The following is a 23,714-nucleotide window of genomic DNA, read 5'->3' as shown; positions in this document are numbered from 1 at the left end:
GAGAGGATATGAGTTATACATCGTCTGAGGTTACCAATGCATGCTTGAGGCACAGAGCTTAGGGAAACATGTCTTAATAATCACCTATTAAAACTGGCTATGGTCGGAAAGTTTTCTTCGTTTGATAAGGTATTAATAAACCTTTTTTAAGCCAAGCGCTACCAGCCAGCAAGGTACTCAGCTACCCGCTAGCATCCTGCGTCCTATCAGCGCTCAGAGCCTCGATCAAGGTCACCTCACAAGGCGGGAGGGGGAACCAGAAATGCGTCGCACGGACTTTTTCCCATCATTTCTACTTACGCGTCGCGTTTTCGCGCGCTTGAAATTTTTCACTTTTCATTTAATCGCGAAAAATAGATATCGTCATTTAAAAATCTAAAAGCGTGAAATACGTACTCCAGGAGTAATAATCTTTCGATTTAGGCAATAAAAAAATAATAGGAAACCACCCTATTTGAGCCCTATAATAAAACATTCGCTGAATTCGCGCTTGAATGTGTAAATTTAATGTAATTAACATGGCAATTAAGGAGCCTGGATATCGTTGTTATATGCGCAGTAACCTGTAAAGCCAAAGGCCAATAGTTCGATTCCCGATTCAAGGGAATATTTCCCCATGACAATCAATGTGAATACCCAACCCCCTCGTGAAGTTGGTGATGCCGACTCCCATCGATGACCTTACCTATTTTCCATACTGATTGCCTCTCAGACACTCCTCTAGGATCCAGGTGTAAATAACCTTTTTTAACAATTTTTTTGAACTACGTGGGGTACCTATCGTTGGAATGCTATCGGAAGTATCTAATATTCTTTTAAATTTTCTGCGAAATTCACCCATACTTAATTACTAGCGATACTGGGTAACATTTGTGTCTGTTGTATAGTTTTGTCTTATCAAAAAAGTTTAAATTGCCTGCGAATTATATTTTTTATATCGTAGTCTTCGTTCGTGTTTCGTTGCCAGGACGATCGTTGACTAAATTTTTGCTGAATGGTTAGAGTACAGGGTGGAGTTTCTTGTGCGTTCCAGTTGAGAAGCATCGCAAACCTGTCAGTGAGAAGGGAAAGGAAGGTAGACAGACAGGCAGGAAAGGGACGAAGCATTTGTCAGACACTCGGCCCATTATTTCGCGTTTTCATGGCTTTGCAAAGGCTGGCGACGTGAAGATGTGCAGCTGTGTTTCTTTAGCACGCTTAGCTCTCCATCCCTCTCCTTCTGTCTCTCTCTTGTGTCCTTTCATTCACAGTTCCCTCGGCTCCTGATGGGGGTCATTAGCCTACCACCCTACCATATCCTCTATCCCCTTCCTCTCCATCCAGCTGTTCTTACTAGTGGGAAGGTTTTTGCCCTGAAAAGCTCTTTCATGGTTTGAAACTGTTGCTTTCATTCTAAGGGCCGTTGAAGCGTAGCCGAAAAGTTATTAGCAAAAAGTTTAAATTAGCTAAAAAATAAAACTTATTAGCTACAGTGGAAAGTTCACCAATAAATTCGCCTTTCGCGAATCATTGAATTTTCTCTAGGGTTTCTTTTTTTTAATGCATGATGACTGTGCTGTATGAAGGTTCTATTTTTTCATTCACCCATTCATTTCTATTGTTTGATTACTGCGATATATATCAGAATTTGTTCATTGATAATTTACTCAACTGTTCAAGGTTTGCAACTGTACATGGTGAAACCATGAAATAATTGTTGTGTCATTATCAAGGTGGATCTTGATAAATGCATGTATACTCCTTGCAGAAGGCAGCTATGGGCTTTGATAATGACATAGTAGTTTCGAAATAATGCTCGGAATTAAGTTTCAGTGTGGAACGCTCGAAGTGAAATATTTTTTGGTAGTTTTCTGTAAGAAACGAATTTCAGAGTTCATGATCCTAAATTTTAATTTTAACACCGTGCTTTTTTATTTGTTCTCATCAGTTCTAAGTCATACGTTAATTGTTCCAACTTAATGGCATTGTTATGTTATTTTCGTCTTAACAATGATTAAATAGTGGTTATATTTAGTCCAGCAAAGATTTTAATTTTAGTCCTATGAGCCTTTGACGTGACGCTCTACCAGGCGGTCTTCATTCGGTCCGCAATTGCACTCGCTTTATGTCCTCAATTTCTGGGTGAATCGTGGGCACTACAGAGTCAGAGTATTTTTCTCCCCTTTCGGAGGGCCTTTTACGTGAGCGACACTTGCGAATCAATTCGTCAATATCCCGGCGATGTCCCTCTCCACAAGAAGCTTCCTCTCCATCGACACTCACACCGTAGCATAGAGGATGTCCCTGCCTCCCGAGGCTAATGCTAAATGTGACTACCTTCCCACATCCCTGTTCAAAAGTAGATGGTACGGCCTAAATGCAGTCTTCTAGAGGGTGAAAGATACTGAATTGGTTTCCGATTTTTCTCCAAATTTTGAAGCTACCTATTCAATAATTTTATTCGTTCCGATGTTGGTATAGTAAAACAAAAGTTAATCGCTAAGAAAATCTTGAAGTCTTAAATGACTGACTTATTCATAACCCGCACTATTAATCCTTAAAAATATTAGTAACCTTTTAAATCTTTACACGTTCGTGATCAAAAACTGACTGACATTGATTTTAAACTAGCGAAACTATCGTCTCGGAATAAATTTCAACGCGGTGAAGCCCAGAAGCAATCGAGAAATCGGCAAATTTACGCTGCGGAAAACTACTGCTCATCAACTTTCCTTGTTTTACATTCCTATATTTACATGGAAAGGGAATCATTATTGGGATTTGGTGACCCATAGAAATTCCCGCTCGGGTTGGAGGTCCCGTTTTGTTCTTGCAGTCGATGGTTTTTAGAGGAAAATTTTTTGGGTTGAGGCGAGAGGCGGTCAAGGTAGATTATTCTTTGTTTCTTACTCACTTCCATTTTCATCTTACCGTGGAAAGTGATCTTACCTATTTCAACTTCTATAAGGGTAATATTCTGTTTTCCCGAAGTATAGACCTCATAGTGAGTTGATGTTATGGAGGAAAACATTAATGTTCTTCAACAGAGGGAGCAGAGGTCTTCCTGTCGAAGGATTATTTTTCCGCGTTAATATTAACACGTCAATCATGGCATAAAATTTAAATTTTTTATCCCCTATTGCATGTGGTGTAGACTTACTTTCTTCCCACTCAAAGTCGGCAAATTCTGCGATTCCTCAGTGCCGGAGTGAATTTTGCATTATCATAACATATTTCCTGGAGGACCTGAATCCTAATCTTTTTTAGAGAGAACCATGCGAATTATGTGTGATTCTCTCGATCTCTGCTCGTAAATTTATTCGTGTTGTGCTCACTTAGACATAAATCGATTCCTCTCAAGCAATTAAACGCACAATCCTTTTATCCAAATTTTTAATATGCAGCAAACACTAAACGGTCATTTAAATTTATTCACAAAAATTTCTAAAATTAATCTATAAATTTCATGAAGGCCATTTCAGGAAGGCCTGTAAAAATGTGGCCATTTGAGATCGGAGGGAGATGAAGATAAATTTTTCTAACTTTTTCTTGTTTTTTCCAATGTATTATGTTAGAACGGCGTTCTACTACTTGAATCATATTAGAAGGAAACCTAAATTCCTCTAGAATTAATTTTTAAATGGATATGGAAAACTGAAGCAGCTATTAAGATTATGTTGGCTTCTCCTAAATTTTAATTATACTTTCTTTAAGGCGCCTTGGTTCATTTATCAGGATAGTTGAGCAAATGTGTATTTTTTCCCGCTTGTTGATGGACATTTTGAATACTTTGGAATCGCTAAATCAGAAATTATGCTTCAAATGCCAATCGAAACAGCGATATTCGTGCCATTACTAAATGATTGATTTGGCGATAATTATCCACATCATTCAAAAGTGTAATCAAAATGATCCCTTGGCAAGTTCGTGGAAAATGGTCTTGTGATTCACGCTTGATACTGGACACATTCTCGTCTGGTAAGTCATTCACGCGTTCCGGAGCCTTTTCCTCGCGCATCGGAAACTGTCGTGTTTATTTACGAGGCGAGGGAGGGATCCGAGGCGATAGCCTCGCGTCGCCGCTTGAATGAAGTAGTTATCGCGGCCACCCACATCATGTCGGCCCTAATTCCGTCTCTTCCTCCCCCGTGACCTCCTCTCCCACCCTCCTCCCTGAGTGTCGACTCCTTTGAGCCATCCCTTCCGCTCCTCTATCGCCCATCAAAACTACCCCTACATTTAAGAGGACGTATCACTTCAATTCCATTGGTCTGATTTATTCTCATAATACTTTTTTAAATTTAAACTATCATCGGTCAGAGTTCATATTCAGACTTAAATTGTATTTACGACATGAAAATTTTAACTCTGTATTTTCGGTGAGGCTAAATGTCCTTATTTGAGATACAGATAAAATTCACGGTAAGGGAGCGATTTGTCAAGAATTTATTTATGGGTATTTCATTTGACCAGTAGACATGGATCATTTGGGTTGCTACAACGGTAAAGAAATAGAAAAGTCCATTTAACCCTCTATTTTAGGAGTATAAAGATGAAATTATTGCTATTGAAGAAGGTACTGGGGTTAGAAGAGTTTAGAGATAAACGTTTAGGAAACAACGTGGCGTAATGTGAGTAAAATTATGTCATATAATAAAATTGGTTGCACTTGGATATGTTTCCGGGTCCCTTTGTATGAGGGATAACTTTGCGCCCCTAAATCTTACAGGAATTTTTTCTGAGGCTAATAATGCGGAATCTCCCATTACCTTCTCATTTATAAACAAAGCACCGCATTTTCACCTGGCTTAGGTCCACTAATAAAAAATACGCCAAATATTTGCTCAAATTTATTAGAAGTCTATTAAATAACTAATTCTGAGTTTATAAAATCGAAATTTTGAGGCTGGGCAATTTCAGGAGACTGTAACGAGAGAAAATAGTGGAAAATATTAGCTCTACGAGAAAGACCTCAAAACAAATATATGTGTCGTATGAATCTGGATTCTAAGCAAAGTAGAGAGGTTTATATTATAAGTGGGGAGAATGGTACCGGAAGTTTGAAATCTAGTTCTTTTCGCGTAAAAATTTTATAAAATAAAGCATTTTCCTACGTTTTTTTTCAATTTTAATTTCTGGAATTTACAGCGCATCAATGCTGTTTCTCGCCTCAAATGTCTCGCAGAATCCTTACTTATTGTTAACTGTATTGTAGGTACAGTTTTTTTTCCATTTATCATAAATTTTGACGCTAGACACCTGGTGGTGATGAATGGAAGTAAGAACAACGCGAGCTAACGCAAGGCGGTATATGATTTACTTGAAAAGGAAGCTCTCAAAAATGACATCTTTACTTCACTCGCCTCCCATATTATATCTGCCACCCAATCTTCGCACGTGATCTCACACGTGTGCGAATAAAATCACCCGCTCACATTGGTCGTAGCTTGTGGGAAGCAGTCAAGTGTCTTGAAATAGTCCTTGGACCGCTATCCATTCCTTCCCTCACTTCCCCCGTACTCATTCAATAAGCCTACTTTCCCATAATAACCGTCTCCCATTTAAGTAAAACGTCTCCCTTCCGTCTCCTGTAACGTGTAGCGGTGTTGCCTACCTCCCCAGCGTATTAGGGGCACGGGACACGCGCGCCTATGTGGCACTCTCGCTAGAATTCTTTAATATTTGCGCGAAATCTCAATGATTAAATGAATCCAATGAAAGAAGGACTATAGAAAATACTACTCTGCAAATTGAGCGGAATTATAATTATTTAACTTTTATTCCTCTATTCTCCACTACAAAATATTTATCAACTGCTTCTATCCATATAGCTTTTTTTGCATAAAATTTGAAGCCAGAATCGATAATCTCCTGAGAAAAAATGTTTATCACATTGCAACAGTCTTTATTTTTCTAGTAAAGGCTGGTAACAGCGTTTTGGGGTTGCCCGCGACTTGATCTTCAAATATCTGACGTCTCTCCTCCCTCGCTGGAGGTCTGCTCAAGGCTAATGAGTTACAGAAAATTGTGCATTAATCATACGTTCATGGAAGGGGGATTTTTTCGATAACACTGGGATCCAGGAATTACTTATCTTTTGCCCTAAGTCTCTATTGAAACTCTTGGATGTTTTCGTTTTTCCTCATGGGCTTCCCTATAAATTCTTGCTATAGATTGCTTGTCCTTGACCATGGTCACCGCGTTTTGAACGTCGATATCAGCTTCATGTCGGCAGGGGAGAAGAAACGTCGGCTATTTTAATATCAAGAAGAGGGAAAGCCCAAAAAAGCATTGTCAAGTCATTCAAGCCAAGACGAGGGTAATCCCACAAAAGCATTGTCAAGCCATTCAACCCGTTAATAAAGCATTTGACCGCGATAGTTTTAGAATGTTTTGGAGCGAATCATCCAAATTGCGAGTGAATCTCTCATTCTCTGCTTGTGAATTTATCTATATTTTGTCATCAATATTCACTTACATTTGTAACATTACCTTTAAACTATTAAACGCGGAATCGTTTTTTTCCAATTTTTTTCATAAACTTATGAAATTTCGTTTTTAAAATGATATACCATATCATTTGGGGTACCAAATGTGCTCCTTTCCTCGGGCTCGAGACACCTCCGCGACACACCACTCTTTTCAGACCTCTGCCTTCCCTCCAACAACCACCTTCGACTTCAAAAAAAAACTAAATAGAAAGGCTCTCGGGTGAATGACCCCTGCTGGCTGGCGACTCATCTCTCGCAATGGCTGGCGAAGTTCGGTCCTTTCAACCCTCTCTTTCATGATAAAACTCCCTCGGCCGTCGTCGAGGCGTTGATTTAAAGCCGCTCGTTTGTAGCCCGCGTTAGCATCCCTCCACAAATGCCATCTGGCCTCGTATTCATTTTGATTGCCCTTTTAATCGTGCGGAATGGGGAAATAATTGCTGCCACCGATTAGCTAGCGTGTGAAATTTTATTCTATCCATGCTTGTTAGATCTTGTCGGAGAATTTATGGGCGTATATTGATGTAAAGAGACTACAAATTAATTAAATTCAAGTCAATGTTCAATTTATTAAATCTAATTGATCTAATTTATTGAAAATTTGATCAATACAAATTGATGCATCGTTAATCTAAAGCGAATGAACCCGTTTCTTCTTGTAATAAGTTGAGAGCAGGAAGAGGTCTTTTGACTTTTTTTGCGTGGGACACTTTTTGGATATTAATTGCAAATCTGCTCCAGTTCTGTTGAACAGAACGTGTATTAATGAATTATTTGAGAGACTGGTTCCGTCGTTTTTGGCGTTTCGAGACTTTTTCATGAAAAGAAGAATTTTCTTGGGCTATATACCAAATTGCATAGCATAAGACAACATATCGCCGTTTTCATGCGATTAAATAATTTATGGAATGCAAATAAAGTATAATTTTCTTTTGAAGAGCCCATAACTTGACAACTTGCGAGAATTTATTGACCGGAAAGACTGGCTCAATATATTGTTAAGTGAATCATCATAATGTGTGGGTTCATGACTCTGTTTGCCGAAACTTTATCGGAAATTCGATTTTACCTTATCCAAAAGGATTCTACTTTGTCATCCTGGATGGGAACTGTTATAGCCATTAGTGAAATTGTCTGTGCCATTCTTTGCAAATATCTTCAAATTTTTATTTTTAATTTATTGATGACCATTCCTTTATTCATCCTAGCATTATACATCCGTATTCTTAGTGGCCCCAAATCGTGGAATGACTATCGCGGATGTGCTTTTTTTTATTTTTTCGAAGCTCTTTTTGAAGATTTTTCCGAAGCTTCGCGATTAAAAATAGAAATTCCTGTCCTTTTTTATGTACATTATGTTACTTTATATTTTCATTGATGAAACTATTGGATACGAAAAACCAAAGGAAATTTGAGAATATTTTATTCACATTGCATAATGAAATCATTTTTCAACTAACCTTTTTCCGATCGTTTTAGCATGCTGAAGCGCCATTTCCATTCGACTTGCCTGTTGACTCCAACTATAGTGTTTATTTGCTAATAGCTTAGTATAATAGTACGGTGATGCACCCACTTTTATTTTTACGTCAACTCTTTTTTCTTTCATTAAGCTTCCTTTTATTCGAAACGACTTGTTCAACTCGTAATCTAAAAAGCAAGCAATAATTAGAGACCAAATATTTTTTGGATTAATAATCGTAATTTTCAATCAAGGTCGCTTGGAAGGCCATTTTTTAACAGTAGTCAATAGAGTACTACGAAAAGGGCTTATTTCCAAACTTTCGTGAGTACCTATGCAGTTGTTTCTCGACAAAGCCTCATTAAGGGGACGCGTCACCCCCACTCCACTAGTCTTTTTTACGTGACGCATAGCCAGGGACGCCGACTTACAAAAAATATTGGGGGGGCCCAAACCCGGGATCTTGCCCCGGGAAATTTTATAAGTAGTTAGTTTAAGTTTTTAAAGCATTTTAGAAGAGTCTTATGATCAAAATTAGAACCGTGATAACTCGAATCTCGATATCTGGACACTCCGGGGAAAATTGACAAGCCTGAAACATTTTTTGCTCACACCCATAACGAATTTTTGAGAGGGCCCAAGCCCACTCAAGCCCCATGGAGTCGGCGCCACTGCGCATAGCTTGAGTAAAACTTAGCTCTCATCAAGGAATTTTTAGGTTTTGTAAACAGGACCCTTGCCAATTTTTCTAAATTAAATACGAAAATTTTACCCCAGTATTTCTTTGAGGGTAAATTTTTCTTTTTGAGGTAATGGTAAGTTGGCAAGGAGTAAATTAAATGAACGAAAAAAAAATTAAAGACGTACTGTAGTACGTCACGAAGAAAAATTTGATGCCTTCTGTCAAGCAGGAGTTATGCGATCCCTTAAGTTTTTTTCTCTCTTATAAGGTCCATAATATCGAACTTTGGGTTTGAGGATGGTAGGGGAAGGGGGGAGAGGAAAGTGAAGGAGGGAGAAACTAGCACCTATCACACGTGTGGAGTTCTCGAGGAATGCATTAGTATTCCAATGACGCAATGCATATACGCGGAATAAATAAAGATGAATTTGAAAGTAGGACATCTTTAAGAGCTCTTATTGTATCTCGCTGGTCGGAATAATATACTTGAGAATACCATTCAGAGGGAATTAAGTTACGATTGAGGAACATAGTTTAAATTTAATTTTTTCTTTATCGCATCATGTTTTTATTATTAACTCATCGTATTTTTATCCCCTAATTTCGATGCTATAGAATAGTTTATTAGTTTTAATGTGGCCGTGATACGCATTCCCTAGCATGATCGCTAAGTGCTTACCTTTACCAATTTGTTCACTTTCATTATATTTATTCAAAAAATTCTACTTCTTGCGGTTCACATATCATTTGCCGAGACTAATTGTTCAAAGGGGATAGATTATGAGTAAGTTACTCACAAACCGTTTTCCTAGTCACCCCTCAAAAAATTTCTTAATAATCTCTGATCTCTTTACATTTCATTACCTGTTCGGAGGTTTACAACGGTGTTTTCTTAATTATGGCCGATTTTTTCAGTTCTCGTCCGATTCTCTTATTTTTGCGCCGTATTTCCACTGTCAGTTCATTGAATTTTAATGCAAAGTGTAATTGAAAGAAAGTGAGCGCGAAATAAAATGATTTTTAATTATTACTCTTTTATAATAATACCCCTTGCTTATTACTGTGTTACTATTACGTCGGCTGCCTTAAAGTGCCCTTTAAGAGGGAGCATGGTAAAGTCGTCGCATGCCAAACCGAAGGTCGCGGGTTCGAGTTTAAGTTACCTATATCCTGGGCATGGGTATTTGAAATGGTGCTATTTTTAATTGTTGGAATGCCATATATAAAGGCCTCTATGAACTGTTGTCCGGGGTTTTGGAGATAAATAAATATATCCGCATTTCGGACGGTTTGGGCTCTTTCAGACCCTTGCATAACATTCATCCCTTGAATTTTGATGTTAGGATATTTACGAATAAATAATATTATACATTAATGAGCATCACTAAATTCCGCGGCCATGCCCTCGCACATGATTCATTAGACTGAATCAGACTGCGGTACATAATGTTTTTCGTTATTTTCCTCTTTTAGACTGGAAACTCATGTAATATAATGTGCATATTTGTAGTACCAAGAGAATAATTACGTTAACTTATCTGCAATTTTTACGGCATACAACTGATTTTGGGTCTATGCATGAGTGGCTATTATTCCGAAATCATTCTGCCTGGTTGGATCTATGCGATAACATTCGTTGATGAAATGGAAATCTGCCTAAAAGTACGTGGAAGGAATCCAGGTCACACGGAACATGACATAGAGTCGATGAAGATGTTTCATCGTTCTTTTGACCCAGTATTTCGTCTGGATAGGGTGTTATGTCTGGCACACTTTTCCTTTAAAGAATAGTGCTTTTCAAATATTTCGTACGATGTGAGTTAAAAATTGTTGCTTTTTTATTCTAGCACGTATCTAGTGTAAATTAATCCTCAAGCTCCTATCGTAATAAATAGGAAGAATTTTTGTAGTTTAAATTTAATATTCGATATCTGATCTTAATTTCAAGTTAGTAGTTTCCTCGAGATATGGTGGAACTGTTCTAGCAAAAAGAAAGGGAATGTAGCAAAGTCTTCTATTCTTACACGCTAAACAATTCAAGGTTTGTGAAATGATATTCACTGCGTACTATTTCAATTATGATATAATCTCACTTGGCTAAGTTTATCAAATACTAGGATTACCCTTATCTTTGAGTTCTGATTATTTACCTGGAAGATTCCGCAAGTAAAACCTGCTGCAAAGTATAAACTTATTCTGCGAAATAAGTGTTAGTTTTCTGATTTAGGGATTTTTCTAATATTGTTAATCAAAAGCGAATGAACCCACTCCAGAGTAAGGATATGATCCTCATTATAAGGAGCCTACCGAAATTTTCACCATAGCAAGAAGACATTTGATGATATTTCCATTCTGAAGGATGCCACACTTCCTCAATCTATATCCCTGCCAAACGATTTTTAATCCTTTTTAATTAACCTTTATTCAAGGAAATTGCCGCGGACTGGTTAGGGATATAACTTTACGAAGTCACCCGCAATGTAGAAATTCCTCTGCGAAAAAATCATTTGCCTAATAAGTTTAATTGTCTACTCGTATTCCATTGGTAGATGGTTCATGACTGTTTCCCATTTCACATCAATACATCGACTATGTTACGATTTCACGTCTTTCAAGGTATTCGTAACTGTTTTCTGGCCTAGTTTTTCGTAACTGCGCAATGCAATCGCATCGAAGGTTTTTTTCGTGCTTATTCCTAGACTGTACGCACGCATTAACTCTGGGTTTCACCCAATAAAATGCTTCGGGAGCCTGCAGCTGGCGTTTGAATCTGAAATATTTAGAGAAACGGCTGATTTTTTTTTTAAATCGACGCGCATATCTGCCATAGAATCATCATCTTTTACCAGATGGAGGCATAGCTGTCATACTTCGGGCACCAAGCCAGAATAAGCCATAAAAAATAGCTCCTATGGCCAGAAGATCAAATGAAAACCGCATTAACTTTATTTCCCTTAGAAACGAGACTTGGTGTGATCCCCTCCAAACGCTGTGCAAACAAGAATTGTTGTCTTGTGTTCCCTTGAGACTCGCGCATCCCTAAGCCCCTTTTCGCTGGCTCCGTAATTCTGCTTGCTTGGGAATATCCACGTCCAGTGAATAGTATCTTCAAGTACTCTTTAGGCGTGGTCAAGTGATGGCAACGGGTGGCAGCTGCCTCGTCAAAATTTCTAATCTTTTATTTTACCATATCGCAATTTTGCGATCCAAATGTTGAATGTTCCTGGTTTGATCGAGTACATTAATATTATGTAATTACTTTTTGGTGAGAAATGAATTTGAAAAGCCGTGGAGGAACACTTAAAAGTGATGATGGCTTATTCATTCCTAAATAACGAATATTTCGGTGTTAAACCTTTGCTGTCATTTTCCTTGAATTGAAAAATTTAATTTCGTCCTGCGGCCGATATTTCGTTCTGGCTCGAGGAAACTTCGAAATTAGGATCGTTTAATGGAAAACGTTTAACATTGAATACCTAAGTATCAATTACAATGGTGACGAATGATATTTTTTAATAGAAGATCAATCATCAGAAATATGTAACTTCAAAAAATGCTGATCCTAATATTTACGAAATTTCTAAGGAAGGGACCTCGTTCTCTGGAGAAAATTCTTGAACTGACTTTCCCATTCCAAGTTTGGAACCAAAATTGCGCCCCAGAGATGGCCGTTCATGTTAATTTGGGTAGACATGAAGAGCGAAGAAGCATTTTTATAAATCCTCCACGCCTATCCCCATCCGCAATATAATTGTGAGTGACCACTTTAGCTCAGAATAAGGTCTATTTTTTGCATCTTATCCATGAACCTTTCTCCCTTTTTCCCGCCAACCCATCATCCTTCCCGGTTTCCAGCATCTGCTCTCCTTTTAGCACTCGCTCCAAAGTCTCCCTTTGTATTCTGTCTTGTAAACTATAGCGCTATTTTCCTTATTTCTGCATATTATGATTTTAAAATTTTCGGCATGAAAAAGAGAAAATAAGGTTGCACAAAGGCCGCTATTTCTATTTTTTGCTTTTAAGATTTTTCCTTTGTCTGGGCGCAGGTCGAAGTCCTACGTCAATGAAATGTGCAAACTAATGCTGCCGACTTGTTTCAAAGAAATTCCCCTGGCCGATTTTTTTTATTTTAAAGAAATTTCTTTTTTGGGTGTTTTCCGCATTGTTGTGTCACTTCCACTCTGAATGAGGTACTCTCTGAGGAAGCATCCAGTCTGTGAAGAGAAACGTCGGTGAAAGTGATCTCAATCAATGCTCCGAGTAATCTTCACTCAAATTGTGATTAATTTAATGTTAGAAAAAAATGCAATCACTTTCTATGCGATTTCTATGTTTTTTTTTCTACAGACTTTATTTTCGCCACTCTGACGCTATCTTTGCTAATGTTTTATTTCACATCCCAATATATTTTTTAAAACCCCTGTACCTAAAATTTATGAAGTCAACTTTAGGCTTTTAATATGCGACCAATCCATCTTTTTCCAATCCCTGCTTAAAATCTGATTCTAAAATATTTTGGCGGAGGACTTCACATGTGCAATGTTGGACTATGAATCAACGGCGTATGTTTATAGATCCTCATTTTGGGGGTGGGAGCACGCCCTCTCGGCGTCATCCCTAATATTCACCCGATGATGTTTTCTATTTAAATGTATCTATACATTAAATATGAAGGAGTGCCACTGAGCGCTACGGTCGTGCCCTTGCTCTTGATTCACATAACTAATTCAGGCTCTCGTACGTATTTGTTTCTTATTTTCCTCATTCCAGGGGGCGCCGGCCCCATGGGCTACTGCCCCCGTATTTATGCCCCTGCTACGAATTAAATTCATTTTTCAAAATTTTATTTTTTTAGGTCTATAATTGAAGTGAAAATGTGGTGAACTTATTAGTTCTAGGTATGAAATCAGCATTTCATTCTATGCTTGATTCATATTCTTTTCACTTATTCTTCTTATGAGCTATGTCTCCCATGAAAATTTCTATCATGATGTCAAAGGGCATTGAAGAAAGAAATAATAAATAAAATAGTAGTTGGAGTGCCTGGATCATGTTTACTGGGGTATGGAGCATTGTATAGCAGATTCGCAATTAATTAATTAATTGCGAATTAATGAATGCAACGCTATCAAAAAGATTTTAAATTTATTTCTGTGTCTAATATTCAGTGGCTATCGTTTTCGGGACTGCCGTGGCTGCAGACGATCGCCACCTGTCGACGCGACGCGCTCTTAATGCGATTCGAAAGCTCCCTTGAGATCCCGCGCTGCAAACTGCTTCATGCTAGCCAATTTTCGTCCTCTTTGGCGACTGCTGCCACCTAGCGCCGAAACATCACACTCTCTCGCTCCGCTCTTTACGGAAGCGTGAGGGAGAAAGTAATTTGAGGAAGAAAAGGAGCTGTCTCGGCTCACGTACTCGGCTGCCTTAGAAAACTCCTTCGCGGCTACCGCCTCGTCGCTATTTATACGACGGGTTTGCGGCGCCGGAGACAGGTCTGGGGTCGGTGGGAGAGTGCCCTCGGCGGTTGCGGGCGATATAGGTGTGCGATATACGGTGCGAGGAAGGAGATCGCGGAACGACATCACCTCGCCATCATAGCTTGAGTCACACGACCATTTTTCACGCACAAGTTGTGGAATAGCGGCAATGACAGCTCGTATGACTGAACTCTCGGACTTCGTCATTTTCAGGAATAGCAGTGATGATCACTTTCTCTTACCAGCATTTAACACGTGAAATTCTCGCTGCATATCGTTGCACAGTGAGAATGTTTTTGAGTTGCCGCCTGTGATGAAGATAGGAAAGGGGTAAAGGTTTTGAATCCTAGGTCTATTAGCGATCCTAACTAAACTATTTAAATGCGTAAATTTCAATATGAAATAAAACTCGCTTAAATCACATGATTTACTAGTGGTTTCGGCTGTTACATGCGTCTTTATCGCACAGCCCATCCAGTTCGTTATTGTAACGTTTCAACTCTACACGTTCATTACATCAAAATTACGTGATATGTAGCAAATGGTAGTCTAGACTACAAATTTATCTAACGTCGGAAACTGCTCCCTACGTGATCCCTGCACTTGTGGGTGACAAATGATCGTGTGACTCATGGCTTGTCACAGTCGAATCATCGCGCGACGGATGCGTTCGTTTAGAGCGGAATAGAGAGGGTCCCGCCCCCTTTTCCGTGGTGTGGAGGAGAGCGTGGCGCTGAGGGCACTGCAGAGAGGGCGCCGTAGCGCCCTCATCGATTCCGCGCCCTCTGCAGGGGAGTGGGGGCGGTGCAGCATCCGACGGGAGGGGTGGTGGATCGTGGAATATAGGAACGCAGCCAAGTGGGGGAGGCGGGGAGTGGAGGGACCTCTCCTGCAGTCGCACCGCGGCAGTCATGGCGTCCGGCGGTGAAGAGGTCGAGGATCCTCCACGGAAGGAGGAGGGAGGGGGGGCCAAGAAGGAGGCGGAGCAGCCGGACAAGAACCAGAAGAGGGGAGAGGAGGCGGGAGGGGCCAAGGGGCAAGTGGCGGACGAGGGCGGCTCGTCTTCCGCGAAGGAATCGGGCGCCGAGGGAGAGTCCCCGCGGAGGCCCCCCGAGAGGAAAGAGCGGGCGGCGCGGAGGGCGGCCAAGAAAGAGCCACCGCAGGTGCCATCCGAGGCGCCGTCTTCCACTGACACGTCCCCGGCGCCACCTCCGCCGGCGGAGCCCGCCGCCACCACCAAAAAAGACGAGGAGGCTGGACAGGATGAGGCCGTGCCGCCCGGGCCTGCCCCCATTGCAATCGATGGCGACGAGGCCAAGAGGGTCCGACGCAGGAAGGTCGCAGGATCTAAAGACGGAGCCAAGCGGAGGACAAAGAGCCGCGACGACCCCGACCGCAAGTCTCTGGAGGTGGTACCGAAGGAGGAGGGGGCGGAAGTGGTGGCCCAGCCTCCGGAGGCCCCCAAAGAGCAGAAGGAAGGCAGGTTCAGGAGGTGGCTGAGAGTTTGGCGCGAGAGGTTTGGAGCGTTACGAGAGATCGTGTCCCTCTGGAGGAACTTCTTGGCCGAGGAGACTGTGCAGGTGGCGAAGATCCGCTCTCAGAGGAACCGCTGCATCGGCTCGCTCATGATCCTCATTGTGTACGTGGGCATGGGCGGCATCGTGTTCCGATTCACGGAGGGCGCGTTCGAGGCTTTCTACAAGTGCGGTGTGAAGAGGGTGAAGCGGGACTTCGTGGACGGGTTGTGGTCGGACGCGAGGGCCCTCGCCGAGGATGAATGGAAGTCGCGCGCCCGGAGGCGGCTCATGGAGCTGGAGGGCCAACTTCATGCCGCCTACGACGCCGGTGTCACAAGTTACAGCGGACAGAGGGCGTGGAGCTTCCTCAACGCGGTAGTCTACTGCCTGACGGTGGTCACCACCATCGGTGAGCTGCCACCCTCTTGACTTCACTCGTTCGCGACGACTGTCAGGCGTTTACTTTGATGAGGCCTCCTCCTTGAATTCTTACAGCGCGCATTAGTCGGTGACGAGTGGAAATTGAACTCTAAGGAATAATTAATTCTTCGCGAAATTAAATGAGTCGTCCTTGTTCTGAATACATTTAAGGAGCATCGCTATCTTATTTGGTCTGCTACAGCGCGATGCCAGTACGCCGACGAGCAGACTCTGGGCCGATGGCGCGTCGTGTACTGTCTAGCTGGAGCTTCCGGCTCATTTGAAAGCCAATCTGTCTGCTTGCGATTCATGTAATCAACGGTGGAATTTACTCCTCTTGGATATTAAAACCTCTGAGTAGAGCAGTGAGTTCAGTTTAGCGAGAGGCATTACGGTGCCCTTCGATGTCGCCATGATTGTTTTTTCCCTTGCTCAGACTCCTGCCATTCTCATCATTTTACCTGTTCTGTCCTCTCCTTGGGTCTTTTGATGATTATTCGGTGAACTCCAGACTTAGGATTGTCTTGGGAATCAAGGCTTCTCGGTTTATCGCCTGGGTGAGATCATCCACCGTCTCGAGGTCGGCCATTGTCATCGAGGATACTGAAAGTGGCATCGAAAGGAGTGTACGTACCTATTCAGTATCCCTGACGACGTGGGCCTTCTCTGATCTCGGAACGTTGGAGACGATGAAGCGACTCCTCCGGAGGGATACACATCAGGACTTAATCCTACAGATTCTCCTGAAAAATCATCCTTCTGTCATCGTTTGTACTTCCACGCGAATGTAACCTGTGGCATCCTGATCCTGTGTTGTCCGCTGGCACCCGTCCTCTTCCTCTGCTCATTTTACCCGCTGAGCGAGACAGATGTTGGATGCCTTCCAAGCTAACTCGATCGCATTTATTTCTTGCGAACCGTCCTGCGCTAGAGAGGCATTTTTCGCGCATCTCTTTTCCTCCGTGATTTCAGTGACGCGCGCGTGAACGAGATTCCTGGGAGTCGATTATTGATTAAGGTCAAGGGTCAGGAGCTTTGTTTACATATCGATGCAGGGTCGTGTTTTGCCGGTATCTTGGCGATGCAACGAAATGCATCGATCACCTTTCAATTCGCCTGCAGAATTTTCGTGGATAGTTCAGTTAGATATTACAGTGGGCGTAAGCAGTGGAGCGCGAAATCTCTGACGCATGCAATGACTTTAATTCGAGACCACTTTTAAGGTGAAGCACTTCGGCATTTCCGTTTAAGGAGTTCTCTCGACGCCGCGTTCAAACTCGCTCTAATGCTATGCCGTGAATTATTCCTTTTTTTTTTAAAGTGGTAATTTACTGTGACTGTTTGATAACCAATGTATGTATTGCCTTTTAAGGCAGTGCGTATCTTATAAGTAAGTATGGGTTACGTAATTAAGGTTTAAATATGAGTTGGTAATTTAGGGTAGTGCCGAACAATTATTTTTTAGGTAGATCTCCCTACTTTAATATTAAAATACAAGTAAATTAGGAAGATATTTGTTTTTACCATTGTAATTATATCCTCGGGAAAGTACTGTGAACCGATCTAATTCTTCTCTGACTTATTGGTAGGTAAGTCAATATGATCTATAAATCTTTACTAAAGTCAATCTTTAGCTTTCTACAGAACTTTGCTTCAAAATCTGTCTTCTTGTGTATTTGAAACTGAGTAGGCATAATGCTGAGTTCAAAATTACTATACTCGGCAAAAAGTGCAATATGTCTAGCAAAGTTGGGGGAGTTTGAACATTTTCTCAATGGCCCTGTGTTACTACTACTTTAGGGGACAGTGGTGTAACTTTGGGGGGATAGATTCCCCCACCCCCCCAAATCTTCAGAAAAATAAAAATAATATTTAAAACTATCGTCTAAATTTAACATATAACAACTGCATCTGTTTAAAATTAAATTTTAAGTGCCAAAATTATGTCAAATGTATTTCCAGGCATGTCATTTTTCAAAAATATTCCCGGTTACCTGGGGGGGTTCCCCACTCCAGGCCCCTTCATCCCCCTCCAAAGAGTATGTTTCTAGTTATGCCACTGGTAGGGGATGGCAAGTGTAATGAAAAGAAAATCAAAACCAGTAAAATTTCAATATTTTCATTCTCGGGAGCGAAATGTGGAAACGAAACAAATTGGATTTAAACCCAGGGAGCTAAACTTGGGGTTGCAAAGAAATCGGAGTCAATACTACTTCAGGTCGAAACTAAACTAAACCTATGGGATGAAACAAGATACAGATAATGTTTCGCACCAGAGGAACCACATGCTTCACCTTAGAACAGTTTACTTTCAACTCACACACTGAGTACGAAGTATGGTTAAATGAAGTAGAGGTTCGGCCTACCACCATTAGATGCATGGGGCTCTCATATTTTTACCACTAACAGGAGAGCGGTGAACGCAAACTGGCCACTAGATTTTTAAGCTCAATGTTTAACTTTTCGACACGTATGCCACACGTAATGGGTCGAAACTATTCCCTCTTTCCCCCCTCCACTCAATTGCTGGGATTGAAACTTAACTATGAGTAGCGGAGTTTCAATTAACCCGGTAACGCCTGAATTAAAAAGTTTCTGCGATTTTTGTGGCAATAATTTCTCTAAATGTCAATGAAACTCTGAGTCATTAGGTGCCAAATTTATCCTGTTACCACTAAAAGTTACGCCTAGCGGTATCATATGGTACCACCAACACATTTTGCACCATAACATCCCAATATATTAGGCTCACCTCAAATAATAATCATACTTCATACGAGATATACAGGCTATAAAAATCGTAATTACATAAAAAAAAACCTTTGTATTAGCAATACATGGGGCGTAAGCAAAGAAAATGAAATGCTTGCTCTGAAAAATTCAGTTTTTTTTTTTTTTTTTGGGCTCGTTGATAATTCCCAAATTTCAAACGGCTCTAAATGTGTTAAAAACAGCTTTAAAACACCAAAATTTTCGGAAAACGTCATTAAAAATGTTCACAGCAATTTAAATTTCTCAAAAACCCTAATAAATTACGATAAATAATTAAAAAAGTTACGTTTTACACTGCACTACCAGCTGGTACCATTTGGTACCGCTAGGCGTTAACGGGTTAACTAAGTTTCGTTCCCGGGAGTAAAGTTTCGTCCTGGGTCAAAACTAAACTCCTTGGTGATTTTAATTTTGAGTGGTGATGAAACTAAACTCACGCCTCGTATTTTTGTTTCACTGTGGTCAAATTAAAAAAGAAGAACTTTGTGCTTTTTTTTTTAAATTTAATTATGAATCGCTTTCACCAAGTTACGCCTCAAACAATCAAGTTTCACTCTGGGTCGAAAAGGAACTATTTCCTATGCCTAGCCTTCCCTTGCTCTCCTTCCTTTGTAGGCAGGTAGGTAATTGGAGGAGGCAACCAACAGCTTAAGTTATTTGTGACATAGGGTAGGGTAGGGAAATAAGGGTGGAGAGATACCCAGTGTTGTCATTAGACTGCTCTTAGTTAACCCTTAGGCTGGGGGAGTACATGATTTTAGCTACCAGCCTGTGCGGGAGAGAACCAAGAAATATTTTTCCCTCTAGCCTGGTCGAGTGTCTCAGTAGGAGTGAATCATTATAATCCGGGGCAAGCCTTCCTTCTTTCTTACCAACGGATGGACCTACATTTGGGCATTTGTTGTAGGCATATTAACAGTGTGTATTGGGAAGGAAACAATACGATATGGGCAGTATGATAGGAAATTCAGGGAGGCATCCCCTGCCATGAGGGATGGCCAGGGAGATTTAAGCCACTTTAGTGATCCCTAAAGTGAGGAAAAGTTTGCTTGGGCTCTACGTGGGTAGAAATAAAAATTTTTGGAAACTACTGTAGGTAGTCGAGCAATCGTCAAACGTTTAAAAATGTTCCTGCAGTCTAAGGGTTAAAGGCACCAAAGGGACCACAACTTACTCCCGATCCAATGGACGGAGTACTGCACTGCTGCCAGTCCCCTTCGCAAGGAACTCAAGCAGGGATTGGCCATTCTTTAAAAAACCTTTGCCTCCCAGGCACCTGTCTCTTCACACACCGAAAAAGTTTAGCACATATGGCAATATGAAATATCTCTGGTTGCTTCCCACATAGATAATGTTGTTTAAAAAAAATTAATGTTTTTTTTCTCATTAACGAAGTTGGTGAATGGATAAGGTTTCACCACTCACTCTTTGTAACATGCAGTTTCCACAGTAATATGTAGATGTAATTCCCTAAACTTATTCTAGAATAATTTTTCAATGGTATGTGGGGGGCTGCTTTCACATCAATTGACACCACCGCTCATTGATGAAGGTGGCTGCTGAAATAAAAGGGGGAATTCCCATTTTTTATAAGGGAAATAGATTTGGTACTGGTAAAAGTGGCTGGTTAAGGAGGTTGCCTTATGGGAAGATTCCTGCATATTTGATTCCACAATTTTCCATTTTCTTTAATCCTGGATATCACTGGTTTTAAACATCCATCCCTGTTTGAGCAAAAATCCCTTTTTGCTAATATTTTTTGGCACAGCTCAGTCAATAGATTAGAAAAATTCTTCTGGGGCTTTATAATTAAAGTGAGTTTACCTACTGTAAATATAAAGCTAACAAGTAGAGACATCATTAAATAGGAAAGAAAATTTTATTTTGCATTTTTTTTACTGGCCTCATGATGTTCTTAAATTTTTTTATTCCTATTGTTTTTTGAACCAACATGGACTACATATACAATTTAAAATGAACCCTTACTGGCAGCCTAATTAAGAGTGTCATGTGCAAAACATGCAAAGGCTGTTTTCAGAAAGTTTGCAAGCTTTCCGGTTTTTTACTATTTAACCCTGTAACTGCGCAAATAAGCTGAAACAGAGCTCCCCACAGGCGCAAAAAAATGCTAATATTTTTTTTATTTTTGCATAATTTTATTAATTATAACTTTTTACTTAAGGAAAAAATGTTTCAAAAATATTTAATTGACCAATTTTCTGCTGATTTTACTTCAAATGATGAACTTTAGGACATGTATTACAACTATGGAAAAAATAATTTCAAAATATATTAATAAATTAGAATCGTCAATTGACGATGGGAGCAGTCTGCTAAGGCGATCACTTATAGACGATGGGAGCAGGTTAAGGGTTAATTTAATGTGATGCATCGAGATTTTTCCCAAAACTGAGGAAAATAATGGGTCTGAAAACCATGGCAGTAGTACATGGATTAAAAATAATTTTTACAAAGGAAAAATTGCCATTTAATCATCATTATTATTATTATGAAAATTTTAGGCATCTATAATATGACCGAAGGCAGTGTTGCACATCCAACATGGGCTAATTTATAGGCCAGGTGGCAGTAAAAGGATTATGTGTAGTATTTCAAATCCTGCCATGTGAACAGCGGTGAAATATACATGTATTGCCATGAGAAACAAATTCTCCGGGAACCAGGAATCGAACCTCAGACCTTTGGCTTTCCAGGACTGCACAGACCACTATGCTATCCAGGTTTCTTGACTAGTACCATGGTTCTAGTGCAGTAACAACTAGTACCATGAGGCTCGGTATAATTGCCATGAGAATCTCGAAACCTGGATTGCCTAGTAGTCTGCGCAGTGGCATTGGAAAGCCAAAGATCCATGATTCAAAACCCTCTCCAGGAGAATTTTTTTTCATGGAAATACATGTACGTACATATAGTAAAAGGGTTAACTAATCACATATGTATGCCTGAATTGGTACTGTCACGTACTTATGGTCTCTATTTGTTCCTACTCCTTCTAGTTAGTAATTAGGCTGTATTGTTTATATCAAAATTTCATACCTCACCTCTTATTTAATTTTGGTAATTCTCATAATTTTTTCTACTCTTTTAAGGCTATGGCCATATAGCACCAGCTACAACAACTGGACGAGCAATAACCATAGTGTATGCCATTATTGGTATTCCAATGTTCCTGATTCTTCTTGCTGACTTTGGAAAGCTCTTCACTCGTGGAATCAAATTCCTGTGGGCATTCATCCGTCGTCTATACTACACTGGCAGTTGTAGAAAAGTGAGAACAACTGCTCCAGTACAGGTTAGTGGATACTACTCTATTTTTATGTGATAGCATTTCATATGGAATTAGTAAGTTGAATCACTGATTGACTGAAGTGAATGTGTCCAATGACGGGATATCCAAATGCCGACTAAAGTTGGAAAGTGTTCCATACTCAGTGGCGTAGCCAGGAATTTTATTCGGAGGGGGGTCCAAAAGCAGGGGGGGAAATTTTTGGAAAGAAGGGTACTAAGTGGAGGGTTTTAAACTAATTTTAACACTTTCCATAATCAAAAAAACTTCATTTGTAAAAGAAATATTGGGTAAATTCATGATTTTTCACTATTTTCTTTTCTTTTATGAAGGAAAATAACTTTGCTTTTACATTATGGGGGGGGGTTTCTGGACCCCCCGGACCCTCCCCTGGCTACGCCACTGACCAAACTCTTGAAAAGCACAGCAAAGCTCACATCAGTAAATACGATTCTGGTAATTTTCCTTTTGCCGTAAATCGTAAGCCTTCGAGAAATTTCCGCCACCTGACTTCTGACGTTAACTCATCAAACACTTTGAATGCACACAACCCCATGTGGTGTAGTCATGCAACCACAAAATAAGAATTGAACCAATCACCCTTAGACCACACCTCAGGGGGTTAACACCTCTTCTTCTCCATGTTGATAGTTGCCTGAGACAATCAAAAACCAGGTTTTGGAGACAATTTCCTTCCAACTATTATTAGACTTTGGATTTCCTTTCTTCAGACATATTCAGCATTTCATAATGCATAAGTATCAGCATCTACTCATTTTTTATAATATAAGAATACGAGTTGATTAATGCTTAAATTCTTCAAGCGGGTAGTTGAAAGGTAAAGAGTAAGGAAAGGTTTGTGTCACATGTGTTTAGTTATGTGTTCATAAGTTGTTTTCATAGAGAAAAACTCATTCAAATTGTCGTTGAAAGCGAAGGAATAGACGGAGAGTACGCTTATTCACCTTAAACATTGAGTTGACTTTGCAATAGCAACCATTCTGATGACGCTGATAAAAGCATGGAAAGGTCTTATTTGAATTGAACAATTTATGTAATGTGGAGAAATGGAAAATAAATGACTGATTAACGTGTGAGCCGCAACAACTTGTTAGTGTTTTAGTCCTTGTCCAAAGATTTGTCCTCCATCATTCCCTTTAATCAGCTGTATAGTGAAGCCTGGCCTGAATATTTTTAATTTTGAGGTAAGTGATATCTTATTTTTTGTAAATTAAAAGAGATAAAGGTTGATAGATATTCAATGTCAACCATATATTTAATGCAGCAAAGGATGAAAGAGAAGCCAAAGTCATAACCTGAAAATTAAAACCAAAAAAAGAATATTTATGCATTTAAAAAAAAGTATAAGCATGAGGTTACATTTTTATATAAACTACTTTCACATATGAATTATAGCTTTGTTTGAACTTGGACTTATATTTAATTAAACTTTCTAATCATAAGTAGATTCATGAAAATATGTAAATGCTCTTTAGTTAATATTTTCTTTCTGTCTATGGTGATTCTAATATTTCAGGATTTAAAGTGTTGAAAATCTTAGAGAAGTGTACTGGTGGAAGTATGAATTTATTTTTTAATGTTCT

The 23,714-nt window shown here is 40.0% G+C and overlaps 1 protein-coding gene across 6 annotated transcripts in view; it reads left to right on the top strand.

Annotated features, from left to right (window-relative positions):
* LOC124154164 (potassium channel subfamily K member 18) overlaps nt 1-23,714 on the top strand; it is a 129,490-nt gene that overhangs the window by 90,011 nt on the left and 15,765 nt on the right. For 4 of the 6 annotated variants that reach the window (XM_046527720.1, XM_046527719.1, XM_046527718.1 and 1 more), the window contains one exon: nt 21,914-22,116. In XM_046527720.1, coding sequence (XP_046383676.1) covers nt 21,914-22,116 — 203 coding nt within the window. Of the gene's footprint in view, nt 1-14,080; nt 16,021-21,913; nt 22,117-23,714 lie in introns of those variants that run through there. The other 2 variants (XM_046527716.1, XM_046527717.1) reach the window with 2 other exon arrangements.

Source organism: Ischnura elegans, chromosome 2, assembly GCF_921293095.1.
Source record: "Ischnura elegans chromosome 2, ioIscEleg1.1, whole genome shotgun sequence".
NCBI classification, from domain to species: domain Eukaryota; kingdom Metazoa; phylum Arthropoda; class Insecta; order Odonata; family Coenagrionidae; genus Ischnura; species Ischnura elegans.
The sequence above is the reverse complement of the archived record's forward strand: the minus strand, read 5'-3'. Positions and strand labels throughout refer to the sequence as shown.